Source organism: Malurus melanocephalus, unplaced genomic scaffold (genome assembly GCF_030028575.1).
Source record: "Malurus melanocephalus ecotype Western Australia unplaced genomic scaffold, MMel_1.1 scaffold_280, whole genome shotgun sequence".
NCBI lineage: Eukaryota > Metazoa > Chordata > Aves > Passeriformes > Maluridae > Malurus > Malurus melanocephalus.
This window is the reverse complement of record NW_026623512.1, coordinates 144,857-172,826: the sequence shown is the minus strand read 5'-3', so window position 1 is coordinate 172,826 and position 27,970 is coordinate 144,857. Positions and strand designations below refer to the sequence as shown.

The following is a 27,970-nucleotide window of genomic DNA, read 5'->3' as shown; positions in this document are numbered from 1 at the left end:
GTGTGTTGCCTCCTTCATAATCCTGGCAGGATTTTCTGTCTAAATCTCATCTTATTATGCTTTTTTTGCTCTTTGATAATCAGCACACAATCCTGAGGTTTTGCTGTGAGGTGGAGTCTTTTCACGTGAAGTTATTGAAAAAAATCTCTTGTTGCATAAAAGCCTTAGCTAAATTGTACACAGGATAGATTGCATACACACCATGAAGTTGTCAAAACATTGTGATTTGATTAATGAGGCTGTTAATTTTCAGACTTGTCTCCCATACAGATCTCGAGCCTCTTCAGTCACGTCAAGACTGGTGAGGTTAAAGATATTCCCTGCCAGCCTTAGCATGAGTCTGTCACGTTATAAATGACTCTCCCTCCATTTGCCATGTAGGAATTGTCTCAGATACCTGGGGCAACAAGAGAGGATGGGAGCACATTAACAAACATTTTGCTGTGGTGAGGCATTCTGAATGTGAAATGCCTTTCATCCAGTATGACCAGCGTCCTTTACACCTAAAGGCTTGCTCCTCTTCAACATGTATTTTGTCTCCTGATGTTTTTAATCCTTAGGGGTGCAAGTCCTGCTCACTTCAATTTTGCAGTCTCCTGCCCATCTGCATTTAGCCAACATGATTGTGAGAAGAAAATCAGGGAGTCACTATAAGGTAAGTGAACATGGTTTCATATGAATTGAATCCTAAAAGACCTGTTCTGTTTTCCTATATCTGCATTAATCTGCAAAAGAATCCCACACCTATTAACAGAGGTAAGGAACACAGAACAGTGATGAAATCTTCTTTCCCCTTATTTTGGCCCATCCTTCATACAGACACACAGGCATGCAAATACATGATTAGGAGGCATGGTTAAAACTGCTTTTAAATGTGATCATTAATTATGTGTATATTGATGACCTTCTATTTGTATTTCTTTCATTTAAAGCATGTAAGTCCTGACTGATTGTAGCTTTATTAAATCAGTTCTATCTACTACTAGTACGACTGAGAAACATGAATTACTCACTAAGCCAGAGAATTTTAATATTCAGCCAGTCTCATATTCAGGCCATATGCTCCACCATACAAAATCTGAGATAAAAACGACAGCAGCAAGAATTTATACGAACATGGCTTATTTTAAGAATTAGACTGTGCAGCCCTGCTTTTGCTGACGTCAGTGAGACTATTCAGGCACAAGGATTTAGCAGCATAGAGGTTACACACAGAGCTTGGCAAAAAGGTTTTAACGTTCCGCAGTATGACATCAGGTTGGAACTGTACCTATCTTTCTGCAATAAAACCAATCCAAATAACAAGGAAAAAAAATATTCTCTGCTTATATGGTTTTAACAATTTCAGTTGTTGAAAATTCAAGAAAACCTTATAGCATATGTATGTAGAATTAGAAATGCACAATTCTTAAAGCTGAATCACTTAAGGAATTAAAGATAAGYCTTTTTTATATTCCCAAAGTGCTTATCAGCTTCACCTAAGGCAGGTTTCTGGAGGTTTTTTGTCAAATAAGTTTTATTTCAGTCAATACTGGTTAAGAACCTGTTACAAATCCTCCAGTTTCTGCATTGTTCAAATACCTTTGAATATAACACTGTTTTACAAAAACATGTTTTCAAATGGTGTCCAAAGTGATGCTGGAGAGCAGAAATATAATTTCTACATGCAATTGCGCCAGCCTGTGAAAATCAGCATAAAGGGAGAGAAGAAAACAGGCTATGTGATATGTTTTGCTATTGTCAAACCCAAGAGGGCATCTCACCTAATAATTTAAATGAGATCCTGTTGCCTGACATTTTTAAAGCTTTTTGATTTCTTTCTGGTTCCCTGAGTTGGGGTCTGTAGGGTGCAGCAGACAGAAAGCTGTGGATTAAACACCATGKTGCCTATGCCTCCCTTCACTTTGCCAAAACCCCTGTTAGGGGACAAAATGAACATTTGCCTTTATGAAACATTACTCCACTCGAGACGATGGAGAGCAACCTTTTCTAAGAGTTTTTAGACATGGACCAATCTATAAAACTGCCAAGTTCAGATTTTCTGTTATTATCGAGGTAGTAATTCCTTGGTCCCTTGTTAAGATGAGTTGACAATTTTGTCAGGACAAATTAGGGACTGAGATTTAACCTATTATAATCTGATTTTGAAAATGAATTCAACACTCACTAGGTCCCCAAAATCATGTAGAGGTAATACATTTGTTTTGCAATTTGCTGCACATGGATATAATGCTAAGAAATTACAAAGTTTATCTTTCCAGAGCAAAGACAAAAAGAAAGATATCTTATCTGGTTCAGTGCAAGCAGATAAGCCTGAAAAATTTGAAGATAGAAAACTTAGCARAATGTTCAGAACCTGAGCCACACATCTAGCTTATGCATTTTCTCACTGAATGCAATGTTAACACGTTCATTAACTTCCATAGAGGAAGACATTGCTTTAAAACTTAGATATTAAACAATAACAATAAATATGTGAAAAGAAATATTAAATGGATGCAAAAAATCAGATTGGAGCAGACCTTTTTCCTGTTGTAACCCTATGGACCCTTATAGTTCCAGAGGGTCGGATTTAGTGTCAGAGATTGCAAATTGCATTGTGGCAAACAGCTCAAAGTATTTGCATTCAATTTACATTTAGAATATGTAACACAAGCTGAGAAGAGGTTGGGAAAGTCCTTTCAGAAAGCTCCATTTTCTCTGTACATAAGCATTAGCTCCAAGCATGTCTGTGAGATCCGTCGGCTCCTTTGGTTTGGCAGAAGCCTCTGGGGGAGCCGGGTGCCACTCCCCCTTCACAGGGAAATGCTTATTAATTATTCTCCCAACCAGCACTGATAGAAAAGTGTCACTTCCAGCCTTGACTGTCTCCCCTGACAGCYTGCTACTTTGCTTAAGTGATCTCACAGTTACAACATTTTTCATAATATTTAACCTAAATTTTCCTTGCTGCAGATTAATCCTACTCCTTCTCTTATCAAGTACAATAACTTCACGGCTCGCAGACAGCATTTCTAACACGAAACAGGGATCTAAGCAAGGGCTCTTTCTTAGAGTAGGTGATGTCAAACTGACCTTTGACTCTCACACTTTAAACACATCTCTTGGCATCCTGTGCAGAAGAAAACAGACACCACTTGTTTCCTAAAGATTTTACAACTGGCTTGGGCTAATTAATCAGTCTCCAGCACACACAGCTCTGTGCTTACCTGGCTGGAGGAAGTGCAGATCACAGGAGCAAAGTGAAGCTTCTCAGATCTGTCGTTCTCCAGGTACTTCATTAATTACCCAACAGACAAAGGGAAATCTCTTCATGGCTGCTTCTTCCTTTCTGCTACTGTGCAGCAATCCCATTACCCATTTGACTATTTCATTATATTCAAAAATAGATTTTGGTTCCATAGCCTATTTAGATTCCTGGTGTAGTTTAGCCAAAGCCAGTGAAATTCCAGCAGGAACAATTTGGCCCACTGTCTTTAAGTATTTAACCATCTGCACAAAAACCACAAAAGAGACGCCYAAACCAAAACCACTCATTTACATAATAAGGATGTGAACCTACTACAGCCATGTGAAACTATCATTTTTCACATGTGCTTGTGAATCTTTTCCCAGGCTTTTGCAGAGGGAGGGACAATCTGAGGGCTGGGATACATGAAGTGAAGAGAAACGTGTGGGTGGGGAAAACCAAGAGTTTTAATTTTTTTTCCTTTTATTCTTTAAGAAGTATGCAGCAATTACTTCTGTATTTTAAAGAAAYGGTAAAAATACCCAGAGGTTATAGAATGATGCTTTTCCTTAATGTTTAYACAAATATAAACATTCATCTAAAATAAATACAGAAGTCAATGGAATACACCCACCTCTACAATTACAAAATCACTTTCCCATGGGTAAATTTCATCGTATCCCCATCTGTTAGAACTTGAATTGTGCCATGAACCATTATGGCTTATATCCCTTAATTATTTTGTATCATRTGAAATGTAATTGTGGATATTCCATGTCTTCATTGCAAATCCTTAATTTTCTTTTGTAAAGCTACCTATATACTTGGCCTAGTTCTGTGTTGTGGAAATGAATTCCCAGGGTTAATTAGGTATAACAGAGTAAGCTGCAGCCCTGATCCCACAGTCTCTATGTAAGTTAAATTCCCACAGAGAGAATAGAACTTTTTTCAGGCTGAGAAGAAAATAAAAAGGAAAARCACACCCAGCACTCTGCGTTGTGTCTGAGACCAGGAGCCCCAAGGGAGATATGCAGCAACTGTCCTGGGCAGCAACCATTACAGACACCTTACCCAACAGGGAACCCCAAAATTYGCACTCTGCAACCACACTCTCCTCTCTGGCAATTAGCAAAACTCTTCACACTTTGGTAGCAGAGAGCATGGCAGCTCAAAGGTGCTGCTGTCAGGAGGGGAAAAGATGTTACTGAGTGGACAATCTCAGCTCTTGAAGAGCAATTTGAAATCYGCAATTGGAAAATATGTTCAAGTCTTTCTCAGAGAGCTTTCCTGATCCTGGTGRTAGGATATGCATCCTGTCCTGCCCCGCTGCTCCAGCTCCACCAAAACTGAAAACTGACACAGCTCCATTAGTTTAAGTGGGGGCAATTTAACCCGCTGAGGTCTAGCCAGAGGCAAGTCCTCCAAGTGCACCTATAAACATGTWACAGAAGGTATATTTAATAGCTGCTTTTATACCTTGCAGCAGAATTGTTGTTTCAAGTGTTCTTCCTTTAGTGAACAACGTGGAATTCGTAAACTGTGGCGCTTTGACAAAATTCACGTAAGACCAGGAAKTACAAACCTCTCTGTGTATCCTATGAGCAACCAGACAACTTACTTCTGAAGCAGGTATGCCAGACTCCCAGGAGCAAAGGAAATCCATATCCTGGGTTGTATTCCTAAAAGAAATAGTGCTTGTGGTACTACCAGCTAGCTGATGAAAACAACAATTTTGTGATTTTGACCTGACGACATGGATTTTCTTATTTTTCTAAGAGCATTATTTCATGACTTTGAACTAATGTCTGTTTTACAGCTGGGCCAGTTTTCACGTACTGTATAGCTGCTCTGCCTCCTTGATCAAAAAGCAGGTGTATTATGGTAGGCATGAAACCATCATGAATGTATTTTCATGATGGTTCAGCAGAAAGACTCAGATGCTCAAATTCAGAAGGCTGATATAACAAAGAAGATACCCTCTGTTTGAATTACAGGGCTCTCCTGATAGAAAAGAGGTAATGGATTTCTTACACATCATTTCTTTCTGGATATTAGATATCCTCGAATAGACTCACAATAAACTACAGCAGATGTTTGAAAAAGCACATAATATGCAATTGATTATACACATATATCACAAATCAAACATTATATAAATAATAGTTCCTCTGTAATCATATTGCTTTTGTGAATGAGAGATTCAATTATTCARCTATTGGTTGAATTTTTATAACTGATCTTCTACAATGTCCTGTCTTTGACTATTATAGAGTTAATGCTCTTCCTAGTAGGTTGCACAGTACTGTATTTTGGATTTAAGATAAAAATTATATTGATAACAGTGATATTTCAGTTGTTGCTGAGCAGTGTTTATACTGAGTCAAAGACTTCTCAGCTTCTCACATCCCCTGACAAGGAAATAGCCTRGAGCCACAAGAACTGGGAAGAGACACAGCTGGGACAGCTGACCCCAAGTGACCAAAAGGATATTCCAGACCATASTCRTTGTCAWGCTTGGTACATAAACAATACTGAAAGCTGGCCAGGGGCTGCATGCACTTGGCTGGGCATTGTTCAGCAGGTGGTGAGCAATTGCATTGGGCATCACTTGCATTGTACATTATTATTACTGTTACCGTTAGTGTTATTATATTTTCCCATCCATCTCTGTTCTATTAAACTGCCTTTAGCTCAACACATAAATTACACTTTTTTCCCCCACATTCTCTACCCCATCCCACTGGGTGGGGGGAGGACTGAACAAGCAGCCCTGTGGTGTGTAGCTTCCTGCCAGGTTAAACCAAGACATACAGGACAACAACTTTGAGGTACTTAACACTTCCCAACCACAGTGATTTTTAGGATAAAAAAAGCTGATCTGTGACTTCCCTGTGTGCAAGCATGCTTTTTACCCGCAAAATGAATCAGTCAGATGAGAGTGGCTGTGTTTGCCTAATTTCACCTGCAAGTGGTTGTGTTTGCATAATTTCATCGGCAATTTATTACTAAGCATGGGATCCATTTGGTTATATGGATAAGATGTAGCAASAAAAAGAGAAGGTATTCTGTTTTGCTGTTAGATAAGGAGGAAAAGSAGTATAGGATTTGGCCTCCAGGCGTGAAGGCTCAGAGATGGGCACCCAACACCAAGAGCAAAGTGTCAGGCTGGAAGGGTTGGAAATAAATTTCCTTCCACTGCTTGAAAGCTGAAAATGGAAAGAAGGGTTTATTCTGACGATTTTGAAAAGAAGAATAGATGCATCATGATCATTTCAGTATTATTCAGCCACTTTGACATAATCTTTGTCTGTCTCCTTGGTTTGCTCCTGTCTGCTTTCATATGAACTGARAAATGTTGAAAATATACAGACATTTCCACACAAAAGAGCACAAATATATCATTTGAATGTGAAAGAGGTGCTAAACAGTGCTCTCATTTAAATGATGTGTAAAGCCAAGAGACACACAGTCTAAGATATATGAGAACAAGGCACAAAGCCATCTCTACCATGTTTAAAAGCACATTTGTATAACTACTTCATGCTGAGATTACCTTCAGCGTTTTTCCCTAGGCCTGGAGTTGCTGAGACAGACAGAACATAGCTGACCTTTGGAGTGGGATTTTTGCAAAATACATAAACTGGATGGATGAGTATAAAAGTTACAAACCTCTTTAAACCACCATGTGTAAAAATCTTGTAAACAGTCCGTACATATCATGTGCTGGGTAAGGCTTGCAGAAGCTGCTGCACAATTCACTGATAATATATCCCCTCCAAAAACATTGAACCATCTTGTAATGGCACTTCATTTTAWAGCTTTCCTGTTTTCATGTGCCTATAATTATAAAACTGGTTACTTCCAGCTTTGCCTGGAATCAGCACCATCCCACGGCCTGGGATCAGAAGCACTGACACTTTGATCGAAGTGCTGGGGAAGGCTGAGGCACCCGCGTTGACACCAACAGTGTTTGTCTTCCTCCCTTTGGAGGTAACTTTGCTGATGTTATAGGTGAAAATTGTAACAAGCATTGTGATTGTCAAACTGAGCCTTTAGTTTTTCTTCCAGACTTCAACTTCCTGAGGAGGAAGTTAGCATTGATCTAATTCTCACTGAAGCAAATGAGGATTTTCCATTTGCAAGCCAGGGCTGGACCAAGCTCAGTGGTGCAACTTGCTTGTGACTATCATCTCTACTATAACTGATTTTCTGAAATAATAAAACCACTGACTGCTTTAAGGGTTAATTTCTCACTGAGGTAATTTTTGAAGTAGATTTACTTTTCAGTCACAGATCTACAAAAAATATTTGAAGAGCTTATTCTTTTTTACACATGAAATTTCCAAAGTGTAAAAATTATGCCCTTTTATTTTAACAAATTGAGTTTAAATATTCACTGATTGGTTGACTTTTATCCAGGGAGTGGATTTTTGTCTGATACTTAAATCCTTGAAAATAGGGTCTAATAACAGAATCTCCAATGTGTTTTAAGCTRCTGTGCAGGAGTCCTAGCTGGCTCTGCTCTAGTTAGCACTCCTTTTAATCTACTGTTTGAATATGCAGCTGAAGAAATACTCTAGATTTTAGTGGACAGAATAGTTATAKATCCTAAATGACTTGCCGTGAGAAATGGAATTAAGAACAGTACATATGGTCTAATAGCTTTATCATTATGAACAGACACAAAGGCTGACATTTGAAAGTCATTATCCCCTTGCACAAGCTGGTATAATTATACTTTTAATCGAGAATTTCTACTTCTTTTGTAACTTCCTGTCTTTCCAAGTTCCTGCGATATGCAGTTCCCATTTTGGCCTCATCCTGTTTTGCCTGGTTTCTTGTATGTTAAGGAGTCTTGCTTTACTGTAGGCTAGCATTTTTCAAATGCAGCAGCATACAATAAACAGGAAAGATTCCCTTAGAGACACTGTTGTTTTTAGCTGATCAAAAGGCCATTCTGACATCCGCTTTTTGCTCAATAAAAATATTATTTAAGGAAAAAGAGAAACAACCCCAGATTAACATTGTGTYCTTAGTCTGGCTAAAAAGTCTCTGCAAAAGAAATTTCTGGCGTCATTACTACTTAACCTATTGGTATTCAAGTCTGCCCTATTTGAGTTACATAAGGTAACTCAAATCAGACTGTAAGTGAAAATGCTGTGTCCTCTATTTTTCCTGAATTTTAAAATAGAACCACTCACTACAATTTAGCAAAACATCACGAACTTAAGGACACTGCCCTGACAGTCAGCCAAGAGCCCATGAACTGCATCCAGTTCGCATGTTTCAAACCCGTGGGAGTTTTGAAGCAACAGGAACTTCAGGATTTGGGCTTCATAAACTGGTCTAAGACAGTCATTGCTTTGACCCTGATTAAAAAAGAGTTTTGAGCTTGAACCCAAATGGATGCACATGAACAGTCTTCTGAACAGAAGCATTTCACTGTGCTTCATTGTCYATGTGGTGGTCTGTAGCGATTACAAATTCTAGCGTGCAGTGCTCCATCTTAATGGAAACAGTCTTGTTCATGAGTTAGAGCAGAATATTTTGGGCCTTAATTCAGGCACATTACTAAGCATGTGCTTAATTGTAAGCACCTGCTGGCTACGTTATATTAAGCAGGATTCAAGCGTATGTTAAACAGGACTGAGCATGTGCTGAGAGAAGAATGAGGAAGTCTAAGTGAATTAATTGCATTTGTTGAATTAGGTAGCCTACGTTRTGAGCATTTATTTTTCTTTCCATTCCCTTCCGCTCCAGGGATGTTGCTCATATCGCTGTGTCCTATCGAGTATCTTTGCTACAGAAGATCTCCAGCCGCTGACCGCTGTGCTCCTGTGGTGCCTGTGCTCTGCAGGAGTGACTTTGAACACCACAGAGCAGTGAGCACAGGTCTGCCAGCCCGTCCCACCGACATTCCCACAGGCTCTGAGCCAAGCCACGGGCACCGCAGGTAACGCTGCCTAAGCAAACACCATTTGACACTATGACTACATCAACGTGTGATGTGTTTCAACACAACTGTTTCAGTTCTTGAAGAAAATGCTCACTTTTATAAGAGCAGAACATAAAGGTCTTGAGCTAATTTTGTTTTAATTTTCTCTTGTAAACCAATTATGCCACTTGTTCTGCATTAAGCCTGTGAYACAACAAAATATTTCAAAACAGTAGCAAGATTATTTTTTACCTCATTGACATGGGCAATACTGTRCCAACGTTGGCAATCAGTTCTGTGTCTGCCATGACAGAAATGAGCTCCAGCWGCTATCTAAGTCTGCCAGCTTTCCTGTCCACTTAGGGCAGCCATTTCTGAGGATTTTGGGTGGAATTTATTTCACCTTATAATAGTTGTCTAARACCCAGGAAGATACTCTGAGCTAGTTATCCCTTGATAGTCTGGGGAGAGAGATAAATGCACCTGGAAAGAATGATTTATCCTGGTGATCAGTCTTAAGGTGGGATTTATTTCTGCTCCATAAGCCACAGAAGAAACCCACATATCCAGATTAGAGGACACATACATTTTTTGCAAAGATGAACTAGGTGAAATTATGTTTGAAATTATGGTTTTCGGTGCTTTTTCACCATTTTTCTCATGATAATTTTTAAATGACAGTATGACAGTTGCTTATCACTCCTGCTTATGCCTTGCACTTCCATCTATGCAGCGACTCTGAAAGAAAATACCCTGCATTTATTTCCTACTCACATGTCAACATTGTTTCCTGCTACATGTTCCCTCTACAAGGAAGTTAATACTGGGTAGCACTCCTTTTACCAGGAAGAAGCCTCTTTGGCACTGTTCTCAGCTGTTTAAAAGGACCTTATTAAGAGCAGTTTGKAACTGTCAGATGAAAAGTTGTGAAGGAACAACAGATAGGATAGTTTCAGATATCCTACAGCAYTCTTCTGAAATCCACATTGGAAATGCAGTTATAAGTGTGGATGAGAAAGGTGTAATGTCAAGGAAAGGCAGGAAATCCAGCTTCTAAGTTTGGCTTAATTTGGCTTAATTTTCATATGTGCATCATACAGTTACTAGACACCTGTGCTTGGGACTTGAAACTTGGCTGGTGTTGCATCCACGTGGTGTAAAATGGCATAATAGGACTTTGATCTCATGATATGACCTAATCTTGCAGGAAGGACAGCTCTGGTCCTGACACTCCAGGTCCGGGTGAGCTGGCAATTTTTGTGGATGAACATGCAGCAATATCGGAGAGTTCAAAAGTGAGGGTGGCTGCTCTCGTGGACAGAGCCAACAAAGGCAGGCGCTTGGCAAATACAACCAATTCCTGCCTCTCTTATCTTTGACATGCTGCCACAGCTCTCCAAACACCTTTCAAAGGAAACGTGCTGCAGTCRGGCCAAAGTAGCACTGTGTGCTTCCACTGGCTTGGACTCACCAGGGTGCTGAAGGGGTTGTGCAMGTAAGCAGGGAGGATGTCAGGCATTCCCAGAGGAGCACGTACTTTGCAGGCGTCAAAGGAAGCTGCAACCCAGGAGCTGGCCCACAAACCATGTGTTCCTGCTGTTTGTAGCCTGCAAAATGCAATGAAGCACTCCCAGACAATTGAGGTACAGATGTGGGARCTCTGGTACACGAGACCCGACTCCAGAATCAATCTAGCAGCTACAGAAATGTTTAAAGTCTGATTTGCTGCAAATTGGCTGTTGTTTGGCTGTTGCGTGTGATCAAAATGGGTCATCCTTGCCAAAGGAGGCAAATGCAATTCTGTCAAATAGCATCTAAGTGCTTCCTTTGCTAAGTGGAAACAATTGCTTCTCCTCACTTTGCAGACCCCTCTTTATATTTCCTTAGGTGGCACTGACACAGTTCACAGATCAAGCATGCCAGTGCTGCTAATATTAAAGAAATAATTGGAACAAAATGTAGGAATGTTTTTTTTCCCCCCGCAGGAGAATTTCAATTTCTTCTCCAAAAAAATATGCAATAGTGTTACCATCTGTGTCACTTTATTCAGGCCCTATCCAAGCTGCAGCTAGAAGAGTGTTCCCATGCTGGAACACTGCATCATTATTAGCAATTACCAACATATCTCTGTTATTAGCAGTGGGATGTCTACAGCCAGTTTGCATCGTCTGTGCTGCTCTTATTTATTTTGGACAAACAATGAACAAAAAATGTCTCTGCAGGACGCTGACATGGTGTGTACAAAGGCAGATGTCTGTTGGAATCTCGGGGGTGGACAGGGAGGAGGTGTCCAAGGGAACTGCTCAGGCACTAAAAGATACTTTCATCAGTGTTTCCTTTGGAAAAGGCTGCTCAAAAAAATGCCAAGGGAAAGGTGGGAGTGAGGCGAAGAGGAAGGGAAGGAGAGAGGCAAAAAAGCCAAAGATGAAAAGTATTTTTCTTGCTATAGTCAGCTCTGAAGCTTTTTTGACAGATAATTGCTAATTATTTGAGAGACATGGGCATTTTTCTGCAGGTAACTGTCTCTCATGCCTTAAAACCCTGTAGAGATAGTCTGGAATAGCCTTTAACACCTACTTTAAAAAAATCCTAAAGACCAGCAGACAGCAAATGGTCTATTTAACACCTGGGAAAASTAGATACACTGCAAGAAAATATTAATCTCTTTCAAAAACAGATGATTCATGAGCATATTTTTAGAGTGCCTTTTAACTTAGACACCAATTCAGTTTTCTGGTTACTGGGTCAGGGTGCTTAATGGCTGCATCAGACATGGGACGATGCACCAGTGAAGTCCCCGGCTCAATAGCTGGGGAATGAGATCTGCTCTAACGTCTGAGTGCACAGTTGTGACTGCTTCTCTTCAGAATTTGCCAAGAATGCACATTAAAAGAGGCTGCAGGGTAAAAAACTACAGCTGCCTGACAGACAGGCAGCGGCCTCATTTTGCACAACTCTTGTCTGTACTCTGCTGAAATAAAAACAACAGGCTGATTCATAACTTCTAAATTATCCATGCAAGAAAAGTGGATTTTCTCCTGCTGTAATGAGAATATAGGAGCCTCCTTCCTCAGCACCATGCTGGGGAAATGGTCCACAATCTGCCCCTTACTGCAGCCAGTCCAGACCATMCACGCTACAACAGGCTTTAATAACTCATTTGCTAAAAGCTTTTCCAGTGACTATGCTTGATAAAGTCCTTAACAGAAATTTTGATCCTTTTCTCCAGACCTCAGTCTTGGGTCCAGATACTTTGGGAGGGTTTGCCATGCTGGCTGCAGCCATGACTGCGTGTGCTTGCCATGGATGGAGGCCAGTGGTGACTCCTCACGACAATTGCAGCCTTGATGAACTTTGGGAAAAACTTGCCTCACCTGGACCAAAGCTGGCTGGTTTGGTCCTAAGTCTTGCCTGTCCTGAGCCTTAACACTGAGGGGGCTCATCTTCATGCTCTTTCTTTAAAAATTCATTTCTGGGCTTAGCTGAAGGGACAGACCATGACCTAGCAGGGCCTTTCAACCACCATGAAGGGACGTGCTTGTGGCCCTATCCCTCAGCCCTCCTCCTAGGGGAGGTCAACCCTACATGATACTTCCACGTACTTTAAACAAGAAAAAGAGAAGAGTACTAACCTTCTTTTCAATAAAAACATGCAATCTAAAATTCTAAAATTAATGAGCAGAGCTAGTGWTAAACTAGTATTTACTTGAGCAGAAAGGCTGCCATAGTCAATGTTATAAAGGCTCTGAAACCCCATAACTAGATCTTCTCTGGTTTTATGGAAAAAAGCATTTGGTTCACATGGAYTGCTTCATTTTATCTTTTGCATTATGTAAAATGCAATTTCTTTGATTAGTAAGTTGGATGAGGTGATCTCCTAGCCTCTTCCAACCCAAATGTTCCTATGATAGAATGAAACAAATAGAATRTAACAGTAAAAAAATTATGTTCATATAAGAATAAAAACAAATCAAATTGAAAAAGATGTTAAATCATTTTATAATCAAAATTTGAACAAAATTCGTGATAAAAATTGAACTGAATGTCTTCACTTTGCTTTGTGGGGGAAGAGAACTGGATGGTTGGAATTTAAAACATTCCAGAGTAAGACAATGGACTTTGCCAGGTTTATACAGTATGTGTTTACAATGAAACTTCCTACTATGATTTTAACTAGTTTTTCCCAGGATAGAGATACTTTCTACAAAAGTCTTCAACTGTTAGCAATTGTTGCAACTGTGTTGCATTTTTCAATGCAGTTCCCTCCCCCAGTCAAAACCATCCAGTTATTTAAATAACATTTTCTCTGATGCTGAGATGGAACTCATCTGGAAAATTCTTGTAGTACTTTCCTGCCAAAAGCTATCTAAGATCATACTTTACTAAAAAAGCATTTTCCCTCTGGGTTCCTCAGTGGCAATACGGCAAAAAAGGTGTTCCTCGGGATACAATAAATAAGCACGTGCATGTGTAGATGTGCAGATGTGTGAGATTTCCCCAGCACAGAAACATACAGTTGAGGTTACAGCAGTGACAGTTCCATTATAAAACCATTTTCACATGTTTGGAGCTTTCTGAGCTCTATTATTTTGTCACAGAGGTTTACATTTGGCCCCTAGCTTATAGGTGATATTTTTTTTTTGAGGTTTCACAAAGTCTATTAATCCACTTTTGAGTTACCAGAGGGTAAAGAAATGCTTTTCCCGCCTCTTAGATTCTTGTAGCCCTRTTATGGCATTGATTTTTGCACAGGAGTCTCTGCAGAGTTTAATAGCAATCAGCAGCCTGATGTGCCTTAATGACTTCCTCTGTGMGCTCAAAAAATGGCTAAACTTGACAAGTTGAAACCTTCCAAGGGGCCAGTGCTCACTGAGTAATAGCTCCCAGGCCAGTTTGGGATTATTATTGTAAAGTAATAACAGAATGAGGACATGAAGATTTCCTGGAGTTTATAGAAACTTTTCAAAAATTAGTTTTGTCTTCAGAACAGCCCCTGAGTTTAGAGCCATGCATCCACTTCTCAGCTTGTGCACATCAGATTGGACCCACTGCAGTTACTGTGACTGCAGCAGGGAAGGATCCAAACCATTAAGGAAACACTAAGTGGTAGGTCAAAACTTCATTTACTTCACTAGAAACATGCAGACAAAARAATGGTATAGTTAGGTGCAGGGTGGGCCTGTTAATGCCAATRTCATCTGCTTTGCACCATACTTTTGTGTAATATCTGAATGGGAMCAATCCCCTGAAAACATAAGCCTGCACAACACATAAAAGAGCACGGCAYGAGCAAGTTTCTTCTGTGTCAGTCCACTCCATTTATCTCCAGCAGGACTGGCAGAGGGACAGGGAAAGGATCCTGGAGCAGCCAGTATGATCTGTGTCCCAATCATGCCAGCAATTTGCAGAYTGCTCAGATTCTTCCTGAGCCAAAAGTCATGTCCTGGTGTTTAATGGCTTTCAATCAAATTTTTTGTCATTGGTGTARGCTAGCTTTGAAGCCAAGCAAATATATAGCCACCATAACAATTCATCTCCTAATGCTATTTTATCTGTTCTCAGAGAAAAGGACAGTAAACTCAGAGTTTTGGGTTCTTTTTCTGGGATGACTTTTGATTTCTGAAATTTTTGATCCTACAGTGAGGGGTGAAGGAACATAGTCATGTAGAAATATAGTTTTTTCTATAGTCATCTAGAAATCAGTATAAATTAATACTTCCACTCCCTTTTGATTCTGTTTTTCTTCTATAAATCTTCCCTTTAGCAGGAGTTTCAGGGCTGTGACTGAGAACAGAAACAGAATCAGGAAGCTGTGACTTTAGCAAGAATCTAACATTACTAGCTCTCATTATTTTTAGCATGAGTAGCATGAAATTTGGTTGCATACTTTAAAGCATTGGCTGTTGAGATCACGGTATTACCAAACTCATTTATAGCAGAGGAAAGCCCCCAAAATATACTTGATAAAAAGTGAAACAGGAATCAGAAGTAATTTTTGAGACACAAAGATTTTTACAAAGTTTCATAATTTTTTGAGGCCTGACTTATGATGTCCAAAATTTGGAGTGGACAAAATTGAGAAAGAAAACTGCTGTGCTTCACTGAGGAGGGTGTGAGTTTGCACATCACCTCTAGAGGAGATAGGGAAGGAAAACGCATCAGGTGGAACAAGCAAACCATAAAACAGCCTAAAATGTTCCGAAATGTTGTATGCACTCTAACAACAGAAAATGGTTGTGGGGTGGTTTTGCTTTTGTTTGTGGTTGGTTGTTTTTTGATTTTATTTCATTACCATTCTAGCAGTACAAATACCTTTGAATAGTATTCATTGGAAGGAAAATAMTGTCTAAACTGAGAAAAATCCTACAAGAAATACTGCACCATTAAAGTGCTGTTTAAAAAAGGGTTTTCTGGGGCTTAAAATAATTTTTTGCAGTTCAAGCAAGTCTAGGCAGAAATTTTGTCATCGACTTGGAGGAGATCAGAATTTCACCRTATGTGCAAGAACAGGGAATGCTCCCCCCACGACAGAACAGGTCCAAAATCTTTTGTGTCATCTGCTCCCACCCAATAACAGCTTTATAGAAGTAAGTTAAGAATGAATAACTTAACAGCTGCCCAAGGCRGCTCTAAAGTGCTGCTTTCCCCCCGCTGCACATGAGAAGACAGCCATTAGTGCTGCTGCTGCGAGGTTCACTGCTCCTTGGGGGACTCTGCATTTGCAGAATGGCCTGGTTTTGTACTGGCAATATGCACACATCTGAAATTGCTTGCATTTGGATGCTGTTTGGTGCACAGTTTTGAGTTAGTGCCATGTCTGTTACAGATTCTTCTCATCACGGATAATGCGTCTCTTGTGAGCATGAGCTCTATTCTTTATTTTTGTTTGGATAACACTTCTCTCTGAAAGTCTGAAAGATTGCCACATGCATTTCTACATAGCAGTATATTGTAAAAAAAAAAATTAACAGCTAGAAGATGAACAACACAAAACAATGGCCAATTACTATTACACTGCTCTACATTTCCACCCAGCAGTCTCTAAGGATTTTGCAAACACCAATAAGCACATCCTCAGATATCAGAAAACCAGAGAAACATTATACCCTCCAAGGAAACAGAGGCACAAAGATGATGATTGACTGTCCCAAGATCAAGCAGTAGGAGAGAGTTAGCACTACAAAAATTATAGTACCACTGCACCCAGCATTTCTTTAAAGATGTTAGTGGGAAGATAGTTTTGTACACATACAGAATGACTTTGGTCTTAATTCCATCTACTTTTAAGAAGCTCCAACCCATTCTGCCTAAGTATTAAAGTGCAATCCTGATGACTGGCAAAACTTTAACTGACTTTACTCTGAGTTAACATTTGTTCAGCTACAATACTGACCTTTCTTCTGAGAATTTCTAGGGAGCTGTGGAAGTGTAGAGTCAGCTCCTCACTCAGCTGATATAAATCACTGGGGTTCCACAAAGTCCAATAGAATGATCTTTAAACAAACTAGGAATTTGGCCCATGAAAAACAGCTTTCTTTCTTTACATATTTAAATCAAAATTATCTGGTATCTTTCAGATGAGGAAGAGCTGAAGCTGGAATGTTGAAAGGAAGGATTTATTTTCTTTTCTAAGCTGAGCATATGGGGACATGCAAAAGTTACCTGGCGATCAGATATTTCCAGAGTACTCAGAATTTGATTTCAGACCATCAGATGAGCGGTGGTTACACCTATGGGTATATTTTTACTTTGCAATTTCAGGTGTGGGGAAGGAATAACTAAGAAATTTGTGTGTCATATAGAAGATCACAGGGTGAGAGTGTGCATATGGATAATTTCCACTGAGTAAGTGAGGTGCTTGAAGGTCACACCGCAGTAATTTACGTAGCTGCCTAGTAACACAAGTTCAAAAAAAACCTTCCTGGAAAGCATAAGTTTCAGCAGGTGAAAGAACTGCTTAGCTTAGACACTTTGGCTAAGCTTTTGTTTGAAGGCTAAAAGCTGGGAGAAAATGGATGTGTCAGGAAGGCCCTCAATATGCACATCTACATCTACACCGCACTTTGCAGCTTGCAATCAGTAAGGCAATCCATTTAATTTTGCCTTACAAATTTAGTTAATGTAGTACCCCAAATCCTTTCCTAGCATTTGTGACAAGTTATGYCACACAGAAGTAATTCTATACTTTGCTTTTACAGGTACTATAGCTTTACCAGTTTAGAAACTTYTATAGATAAAGCAGTACAGTCTACAAACTGCTGACATTAGCAAGGTTTGTTCTGCAAAAGTATTGACATTAGACATCTTTATAGTAGAACATATGTATCCCCCAGTGCATGCYGAATTGTTTTACCTATACACAAATGAAACCTTAATTAAAATCATTAAATTGGTGCAAAAATCAGTGCATGGAGACTAGGCTTAGAAGACAAAGGTTAAAATTTCAAGGAGTACACAGGTACAGTTAGTTAAAAAGTGAAAAATGTGCAAAGAATAAATGCAATAGCCAGTAGAAGGAGTCTAATTGTCTAGGAAATGTGAGACTAGCTCTTGGAAGTAAGTTTTAAGTTTTAAGTTTTGGGGGAGAGCTATTTGTGTGGGAAAGGATGAGCAGCACTGGTTTCTTGAATAATGACATACTATAATGAGAAGAATGAGAAGCAATTTGGGCACTATTAGCCACACTGTTCAACAGTAATAAGGAGCTTGAAAATTATGTCAGAGAAATGAGATAAAGATGACTATTATACTGTTGGAAGACCATCATCTAGTATAGCTGGAGAATAAATGAAAATGGAAACCAGTAAGGAACATAATACGATATACTTATGGTATTTGGTGTTTGAGCTATTAGCAGGTGCAGCTGTACTGGCATCAGTGGAGCTGTCTTCACTTGCTTCACAGCTCAGTGTAGCCCTGTATCTATTTTATATACCTGCATTATATAGTCTATATGCTATTAAAAYACTGGAGAAATTTTGAAATGCATTAGGGCATTACACTATGTGGAGTGGCTAAAATGTAGACCTGATCTAACTGCTTGCCATCTGGAGATGAACCTAAACTGTCTGCTGTAATGCATGTAAAGAAGTTTTGGATTTAGGCCCAGATATGAATATACAAATAGATAAAGTTTACAGAACTGTGACACAAAGTCCCAGGGGTTTTCTGGGAATGTCAAAAAACACTCAGCAATCAGAACATATGCCTTCTATGTTAATATATCTTATGCCTCTGTCTCCAAAACAGATTATGGAGATGATTGTGAAGCCTAAAGAAAAAAAAATTATTTAAGAGCTACCTTTGCATATTTTTCTAGACTTAGCTAAAGCTACTCAAATGAAGCGACAGCCTAGGAWTTCCTCTAAGAAGGGCTTTTAGCATGAGGCATGTAAGCCTCTCATTTTGCATCTGGCAAAGTGGTGTGATCACTATGGAAATAGAAAGCATAGCCTGTGTTTCTGCATGGTGATCAAGCTAAACCTTTTCTAAATTGCTGATCTGCTTCCCTTGTTACAGATGAATACATCAGAAGAAAGTCAGTAGAAGTTGTCTGGCTTAATGACAGATTGGCACAAGAAGGCAAACTTTGATTCTTACTCGTGCACTTAGCACTTGTCCCAAACACTCACTAGTAAGAGCTAAGAGCTGGAGAAGAACTGATAACCTATTTATGGTGATTTATGAATTGAGGAGACAAAAAAGCATGAGGCTGAATCTGCTACCGCTACTGCACTGCAAATTACTCTGCAAACATCTGAAAACCACTGTTATAAAAAGCAATTAATAATTTGTGTAGTGCCAGAAATGTATGTYCTACTCATTAGCCCTGCTCAAGTGAGTCTGTTGTTTTAATTGACTTCAGTGTGACTGTTTATGTGAATGAGCAAAACTCTGGCTTTGAGGAAGCATTTCTCAAAGCTTGAGGCAGAATAATCACTCGGGTGTGAACAGACCTCTAGTTTTCTCTAGGTTACCAACTCCCAATTTAATAAGGAGTGTTGTAAGGGGAAAAAAAAAAAAAAAAAAAAAAAAAAAGAAAAAGGACTACCAGCATTTTTTTTTTCAAAGAATGGCATGCCCCCAGCACAGGGCTGAGTTGCAAGGTCAGTGGGTGCTGCAGTCTCACTCCCACACCACACAGCTCTGATGGGCTGTGTCTTCACATGGGGGCACAGAGCACAAATGTGCAGTGGAGCCCAAGTGCTGGGAGCGTAGGGAAGGGATTAAYCCAGGCTCTCCCTCTGGAGAGGCTCAGCCCATCTGTATTTAGGGGAGGCATGGGGCATTTGGCCACTGCAACTCTGCGTCAGCGTGGAAGGCAGCACACAACTGCCCAGTTTCTTCTCAACAACAGCTGGTTATTGTGCTTCTGGGATGTGCATAGTTTCTTCTGGAAGAAATCATCACATTAAATGGGTGTCTCTTCCACATATGGAGATATTTTCTCAATGGTCCTTTTGAGCCATCTAAATTCTTCATTTTATAGCATTACGTAAAATACTTGTAATGATATTAACCTGCAAGATGAGCCTAAATATGCACAATCTGTTCCTGTTTAAATAAATTATTACAAAGTTCACACAGTTCATAACCAGCTCTGTGGATCACAGAGTTTCACAGTACCTTATGTGTRAGAAACAATCAGAAATTCTATTTCTGAGGTTACATTTTTAAAAACCTTTGATATTGCCCATGAAAATCAATTTCCTCCATGGAAGTTTAGGACTTGGGAAGGGGGTTATTCTCACATTTTTGTGAATTCCTACAGAAAAGCAAATGACCTATGCTCCCAAAAAGTTGGCAGGTGACTTATTAAACTTCTCTCAAATCTCCTTCAGGAAGTTCATTAAAAGTCTATTTGGAAATGGCCAGGTGCTTGCTTCCCACAGTGCAAGAGGGAAATCTGTCACCCTGTTTAAAAAATTGTTTGGTTACTCGGGATAAAGAAATAATCATTATACCAAGCTGTGGTTTTATGATGGAAAACTGTGGCTTGGTGAGAAAAGTACCAAGGTCAATGCAATGAAAAACCCACAGTGAACTCAGACACAATTTCAGAAGTCAGTGGTGGATAGAGGCCAGGAGAACAAAGTCTTTCCTGTGGTTCAGCTGAAAACAATTTTTAAAATTCTGGATAAAAATAACTCTATAGCTTGCGAAAGTTTTTAGCTTGAAAAAAATGTCATTAGAAACGATTTTTTAAATGTTTTATAAGAATTGCTAAGGCTGACAAAATTACCTTGCATGACACTGGATCCTGTCCTAAAAGACTATGGCCAAGCCATCTAACAGGAAAATAGTAGGGCTAAGCCTTTTGCATTCTTTATTCTGCCAAACCACTGCCTCTTGCAATCAGGATTGATTACAAACACCCAATTAAGAGGCATTTGGAACATGATCTGAACACTAATCCTGTCTCTTTTTCTCTTTATACCTAATTATCAGCCTTAAGAYGGGTATTAGTGCTTTAATTAGTAGATTTACTTTAGGAACTTCCATATAACTAAGAGATCTGTAACATRGACATAAATATGTGTATATATGCACAGTCCTAAAGAGGTGCATGTAACATATGTCTATATCCAAGCAGTTTGGTGTAATATAGAATTCTATACATATATACATGTGAGTGCATGTACATCCAGTTTTCAGACATAATTTCATTCTTTGGAAATACTACAAAAGAAAATAATTTAATTTGGTTTTGCATTAGCTATATAAAAATCTTTATATTGTAATTATCAAATTATGATCCAATGTTATAGCTARCAATAAACTGTAATTAAGAAACAAACAGAAAAACATAGGTTTTTGTTTCAATTAGATTACCACAGGAGAGGAGAGCRGAGAGAAGAGCAGTATGGGGTTGACTGAAAACATATTGAGAGTTTCATGGAGCTAATTCCAATAGCTCTAGGTTTCAATTTAGAAAGGACTTAGACCTTTGTTCTGAATTTGTTTATCTCTGTCCACAGAAAGGATGAAGGATTAGGCTTAAGGGAATCCATATTTGACCCTCAAATTTTTCCTGTCTGAAGGGCATCTGGTTGTAGCACAGAATTCTCCTCACAGTGAACTGTTCAGATTAATAGAAACATCCATATATGACTGGTTTTATAGTTTTAATATGCTTCTGTACAAGTCCAGACTCTTCTGTGACAGGGATGCAGAGTGCAACACTGGGCTCTGCACCCAGCCCCTCAGCCCTGAACACAGCCCAGCACAGACCCTAGCTATGACCAGACAGTTTGGCCATGGATTTCTTAATACCTTTTCCTGAAAAAACTCCAACTCAAAMCACTACTCTAAAAGAACAAATTGTTAAACAGTTTCGCAGTAGAGACATTCACAAGAGTTAACTGCTTGAATAAAACCCAAAGGAATTGTTTCATTACACTGTATAATCAGAAAAACAATATAATTTCCAACTTCTTTAAACTCTCATTTAGTCAATCAAGCAAAATTAAATACCAGCATCTTTACACATTTGCACCTGATATGCGTGTGCAAATACATGTGGAATCTTGTTGCAAAAAGTACATACTTTCACAATGCAGAAACTTTAAGCTAAGGAGAAATTTTTGGGGTACGACAAATCTTTTCTCCTTCCCTGATCCTGCACAGGCTCTGGGCTGATTCCTTTCCTTGAAAGGAACGTTTCCAGCAGCCTTATGGAAGGTACTAAACAGCACTGGTCACCAGAAGGGCTGTCTGGGTACAGCTGAGTGCTCCCTGAGAGAGCCTTTAGTGTGCTTTATACAAAGCAGAGAAATTCCCTCAGAGTGCATTCAGAAACATGAGATACCACATGGCCCCCAAATCTACTGCAACAACTCATCTCAAACTAAGCCAAAAACACTTGTTTATTGTTTAAGAAACAGAATGAAGGATGGCCCCTTTCACCCCTTTATTACTTCCAATTACTCTCTTGGTAACCCCAAAAGGCTCTGGAAGGACAGATTTTTGAGGCAGACAGAAGGGGTAAAATGCTGCCTCTTCAGCCCAGGTACAGCCTTCTTAGTGTGTTGGTGTCCACATGCCACTCTGGCTTTGACAGACATGTCCAGGCCACTGCCCACCTCTGTCTGGGCAGTGCAGCCCATGATGGGGCAACTCCACATGTGTGGGTTGGATGGATTAGTTAATGCAGCTCTGAGCAAGCAGGGGAGTGTGGGCATCTTTCCCGCTGCCCTCAGCAGTCAGGAGAGGGCATTCCCACCTCTCCTGGATACTTTATTCTGCTGAATCCACTAAAAGGCCAGTGCTGATGCTCAGCTGACAGGGCCAAGCCAGTCAAACCATATTTCTGTCGGAAAGCTCAGAGATCTTGGCTCCTTCAGACCTCCCTGCTCAGCTGTGGGCAAACACAAGCCCTGCCTTCCACAAACCCGAGTGACTCTGTTCCTGTGCATTACCAGCTGCAGGCACTCTCTGCCTGCCAAGCCCCATGGTGGCCAGGCAGAGGGAGTTAGAAAGCTCTGACATTTTCTATCCAAAGGACTGATAGAGCCAGTAACCATCCTACAGAGCCTGCAGTGCACCCCTCCCCATGAAAAATGATGGAGACAGCTCTGGGGGAGTGGAGGGCAAAGCTCCCACTGCTTCCGTGGGCAGGGGGGCTGTGTTGGGCCCAGACACCCCTTACCCCTGAGCAGCTCAGGACTGTCCAGGCTCCAGCAGCACCTGGGGCAGGCAGGAAGCAGCTGCTGWGTGCAGCTGATGGCAGCGCCCTTCTGACAGGCTCAGAGGGCAGGATCCTTCATGGCTGGTTCTGCAGGTGGGCAGCAAGGACAGGGGCACTCTTACACCCATGGGCTCAACCCAAAGGGCTCAAACTGCCCCTGCACAAACAGAATGAACACGAGTGTGGCACAAAGCAGACCCCGCTGCGTGCAAGAATAGGAATCAGGATTTAGACAAAAGCAAATGAAAGCTCGAACTGTGTAGAAACTAAAGAAAGGCTGAGCCAGGACTTTGCTTGCTCCTGTTTATTTTACCAGCCTGAGTTTGTTATACCTACAGATTTGTAGCATAAATCCATTGACATTATTTAGAAATAAAATGGATGGATGAATTTCTAATGTCATTAAGGCCTATGGGAGTTATGTGGTGCTACATTTTCACCCTGTAGGTCTGCATACCTATTCTTCCTTCATTACTCAGGGATCTGGAGGAGCCATTTTCTTCTATATAAACAAACACAGGTATTTTTTGTTCTCTATTCTATAACTGACCACAATTTTTATACAGCTCTAATCTCATCCGTGTAACTAATCCCTAGTAAATGCATTATGAAGAGGAATTATCTATGACATCTCTCCTATAACTTGAATGTTTTCAAAATGGGCAATTTTTCCACTCTGAGCAGTTTGACAGCACTGTTGTTTATAATCCACAAGTGTTAAGCAAGGATGATATTTATTTTCTACATCCATAAATGATGGTCCTTAAAACAATAGTGCTGTGTGGCATATCTATGAAAACCTTGTAAAACAATACGGTCAAGTCTGGCAACAAAGTTAATAATTTGTCAGTAAGGAAACCACTATTGGGCTTTCTCTGASCAACCCTCCACCTTTCTTAAGCCCTTTTCTTCTGAAGCTTCACATTCATTTTCTTAATGTTTTTAACCTAGTGTCTGTGAAATTTTTATTGCTCCCTAGATAATGACATCTGATCTGAATGTAACCACACACCTCTTTGCTCAGCAACATTTGTCACAAACCATTATAAATTATCATGCTGATAGTGTGCATTGCTGGGAAACCGGAAAAGTTCCATAAATTCAAAGTACTGTATCAGTGACATTCTTGTTTATTATCTAGGTATAAAGTTTTACTAGATTCAAGATGGCTACATTTACACAGTAGGATACTTCAGCAACACGAGATTTGTAYAGCTTGCACTAAGTGCTGAAAAGCATTTACCACATGCAACAAACACTAGAGCATTTTAACTAATATGTGGCCATATGTTTTGTCTCTTCTATTCATTTTAACCATGCTCCTGACTCCAAAAATGCATGCTTATTATTGGAACTTGCTTGAGAAAAGGCAAAATGGCAAACACAAAACTACTTTTCTCTTAAAGTGCAACCATAATTTYTGTTTCTTGGCCTCCTGGAGAGGARGCATAACACTCATTAGAGTTAAATGTTAAAAAGAGACTGTATTTTTTCATTATATATGTCCCTGATAACAATCTGTGGTCGACACGTTTGTGGGCTTCCTGTTGAAACCCAGTATWTTCATAATGCTGGTACAGTAGTTCTGTCTAGAAGATTTTTTATGAGATGAACCAAGCTTGTGTGAACATATTTTTAATTATTTGTGTATCTTTATTCTTCAAAACTGTGAAAGTTGAGTCCTTTGGAATGCCTCCAGAGAAAAAGGAATTTTCACTATGTTGACTTGAAATTTAAAACAACTCAAATGGTTCTGATTGTCAGAAAAACATACATATATGAATTTTATTAGCAGTCATTTGAGAAATACTTATTCATTAAAGCATAGCATAATAAGTAGGTAAATCAAGGGCATATTCTTAAATTAATTCCAAACCTTAACATACAAAGAGACTTACTGGGAACAGCTTCAGTACAGCTAATGCTTAAATGTGCTGCTTTTGATTCTCCTCAGAGAATCAACCTTTCACCAGTTTTACATTTCAATACATCCAGCCTTCTATATAGAGCAATATTTTTTCAAGTTAGGTAAAGTCTGCTGATTTTCTTGTTGGCACTGTGGTGCAATAAGGTAACCTTTCCAAACTCACRGTGTTCCCCTTCCTAGGCTCAGGGAGTTCTTGTTATTAAAGTTGTTTTCAACGCTAACTAAGGTCCAATATGCAATGAACAGCATTATAAGGAGGATTTTGGGAGCTAGGCCAGCAAGCTAATCTTCTCTAGTCTACTCTAATTGTATGGGACATTTTTTGTTCCCAGACATGAATTCCCTTATCTCTCATTTTCTATCTGCATTTCATATTTAAGTGGTTATTAATTTCCAGTGCTAAACCTTTCAATAAACTAGAGTGTAACCTAAATTAAACATTTCTAGATTACAGACTGAGTTTCTAATAAGCTAAGCATATTAGAAAAACAAAATGTACTTAGCTGGAAAASCAAAAAATCTTGTGAGAGGTTTACTGCATTAATCGCCTGTTGTATTCAATATTCAGTACAAGGAATGTGAATTTTGCAAGTCGGTGCTGAATTTTCAGACCATGGGGACTGTTGACAAATTCCTGTTGCTGAAATAATTTTCTGTTGTTCTCGTCCTAAGGTTATTTTTTGCACAAATACAATCCCTCTCAAGCTAAAAAGAGCAATTTTCAATATAAATGAAGTAGCAGCTGAGTAATTTAGCATAGCCTAGAAAATTAGTGTTTCAGCACAGACAAAATAATGGTAAAGTCATCACCATCACACACTGCAAAGACAATGCAAACAACCCTGTTGAGCGACTTCCTTCCACCCACTACCATCTCATTRCTGCTTTGGGCTCCGTTTCAGGGGAAGAAATAATGCAGGGGGGAGAGTGGACAATGAAYACTGAGAAGGAAGCAACAGAGGGAGGGAGTCAATCCTTTCCCTGGACCCAGTTCAGCTCAGTCTAGCACTGTTTAGCACAACACTGTGCCACAAAGATTACTTGTTCTTCAAATAATTGTATGCTGTACACCATTCTACTGCTGCCAAAGACCATGTTGGTTTTACAGAGTTGGAAAAACATGCATTCTAGCAAGGGAGAAAAAGGATTTGACTGAAATATGCTTGATTTAATTTCCTAATTTCTATCTAGGAGACCAAGAGTGACAAATATTTGAAAGCACTAGCAGTGTTCCACAGAACGAAAGCAAAACCTGTATCAAGAAGACACAGGGAAGTGAATCATTGCCTGAGTACAAGACATTAAAAATTGAAGAATGGGAAGTCAGCGTGTGAACATATGGTGTGAATACGAGCTGCAGCTCCAACGCCACAGTGAAAACCCATTTTCGCAAAGAGTCAGTTTAATTTTATGAGCATGGGGTTTTCCTGCATTATCACTCAACTATAGCACTGAAATGCTGATCTATAAGTGGTTATAAAATACAACAAAAAAGCAACTAAGCCCCACACTGCATCATTTAAAAACTTCATTTTAAGAGAAAACAATAATTGTTATCTAAGTAATCAATTTATTAAATAATAGGAAAAAGACGTGCACAGTAAAAATTAAATGCTTGAGTACAGTTGCTCTCTTTCCCTACGTGCAACACTCTAATCTCATGTTCTATCACATTCATGGGACCAAATCCTGAATACCCCCATGAAACGCCAAACATCACTGCCTATTGAGTTTAATCTTTCTGACATGCAGAGAAAATCTTCACTGGTAGCATTAATGAACAGCAACTCTCTTGCAGTTATCAAAAAGGGAATAAAAAACGATGAGACACAAGAAGTATTTAAATAGCTATGATACTCCATAAATACTTAAATAATGAATCACTAAAATAGTTTCTTCATGAAACAAGCAGGCCGAATTCAGAGGGCTTGTTGAAGAGGGGAATGATCTGACCATGTGTTGCCTTGTGCAAGCTGTGAGTTTTACAGATYTGGGGAAAAGTGGAGAACAGCTTCTGGGAGTTTCTGATTCCCCCTCTTACTTTTGGAAGAGGCGGTCAAAGGGAATGCGAGGACAGGGGATAAAGGGAGCCTCAGCTCCCTCCTTCTTCCTCTCAGGGCACCACGGGAGAGCAGGAGGAAGGGAAAAATGAGCTACTGGCTGTAAATCAGCAGCAAAGGGAGAAAGAAGGAAATATGACTATCAGTCCTCCAGTTCACTGCCCCTCGAAGGATGAGAATAAATGCCAGACTAACTCTGCGTTAAGAAGATTTGGCAATTTATAAATGGCCTGTCTCTTCCACGGGCTCCTTGTAGTCATGGGGGTGCAAAAGGAAAAGGAACTCCACTTTCAAACTCAAACTCAAACAAGAAACTTACAATAGGAAGCGGGCCGACAAAYGGTGCCTCACCACAACCACACCCCCACTCCGCGCAGCCCCGCCGCCACCCGCTCGCAGCGCACGGGGCGGGCGCAGCTCAGACGCAGCTGCCAAACCCCAGAGAGCTGTAAAGACACTTTTAACACGCACACACAGCCGCCCACCGCCCGCTCGGCCCCCGGCCCGGAGCACGCYGCGCCAGCGGCCGCGGAGCTGCCCGCGGTGGCCGGCAGGTGTCGCCGTGGCGCTCCGCAGCGCTCACTCACTTGCAGTCGCGGTCCTCCAGGTCGAAGTGCGGGTTGAAGTTGATCATGATGCGCTGGTAGGGCTCCGGCGCCTGGATCAGCCACTCGCACTTCTGGCTCGGGTGGTAGGACTGCGGGTAGCCGGGAGACGTGAGATACCCGGGGCTTAAAATTTTGATAGTGTCGCCACACTTATCTGCGGGGGAAGGAAACACATGGACTGGTCTCAGTGCCCCAGGCAAGCACCCGACTGCCGTGGGAATGCTGCGGGGCCGCAGCCTTCTTCAGGCAAACTTATGCTGCATCCTTCTGCTTCTAAAGGCATCTCTGCTACTTTCTATCACAGGGAAGACAACTTTCTCTCCGTCCCCGTCCTTAAATCCGGTGGCTGGACAGGCAGCAGGTAGCAGAAGGCACCACAGCTCTAAACAGTATCCTTTTAAAAATAAGCCTTCCACTCCATTTACAGTGTTAAAACCTTGCATCCTCCTAACAGAGTAAATRTTGGCTTAGAAGGGTACGTGGGACACAATTAACTCCAAAAACTATAATCTTCTTAAGTATGA

At 40.2% G+C, this 27,970-nt stretch overlaps 1 protein-coding gene and 1 long non-coding RNA gene across 6 annotated transcripts in view; one reads left to right on the top strand and one right to left on the bottom strand.

The window, feature by feature from the left end:
• The window catches only part of NRP1 (neuropilin 1), a 112,326-nt gene that overhangs the window by 81,275 nt on the left and 3,081 nt on the right, over positions 1 to 27,970 (bottom strand). For all 4 annotated transcript variants that reach the window (XM_057376518.1, XM_057376519.1, XM_057376520.1 and 1 more), the window contains exon 2: positions 27,426 to 27,600. In XM_057376518.1, the coding sequence (XP_057232501.1) occupies positions 27,426 to 27,600 (175 nt within the window). The remainder of the gene's footprint in view (positions 1 to 27,425; positions 27,601 to 27,970) is intronic.
• On the top strand, positions 308 to 27,970 carry LOC130579601 (uncharacterized). 2 transcript variants are annotated; one of them, XR_008966021.1, is made up of 3 exons: positions 308 to 655; positions 8,990 to 9,182; positions 27,751 to 27,970. It is a non-coding gene; the product is annotated as an uncharacterized LOC130579601 (long non-coding RNA). The 2 variants fall into 2 exon arrangements; XR_008966022.1 differs by lacking the exon at positions 27,751 to 27,970 and adding an exon at positions 25,970 to 26,367.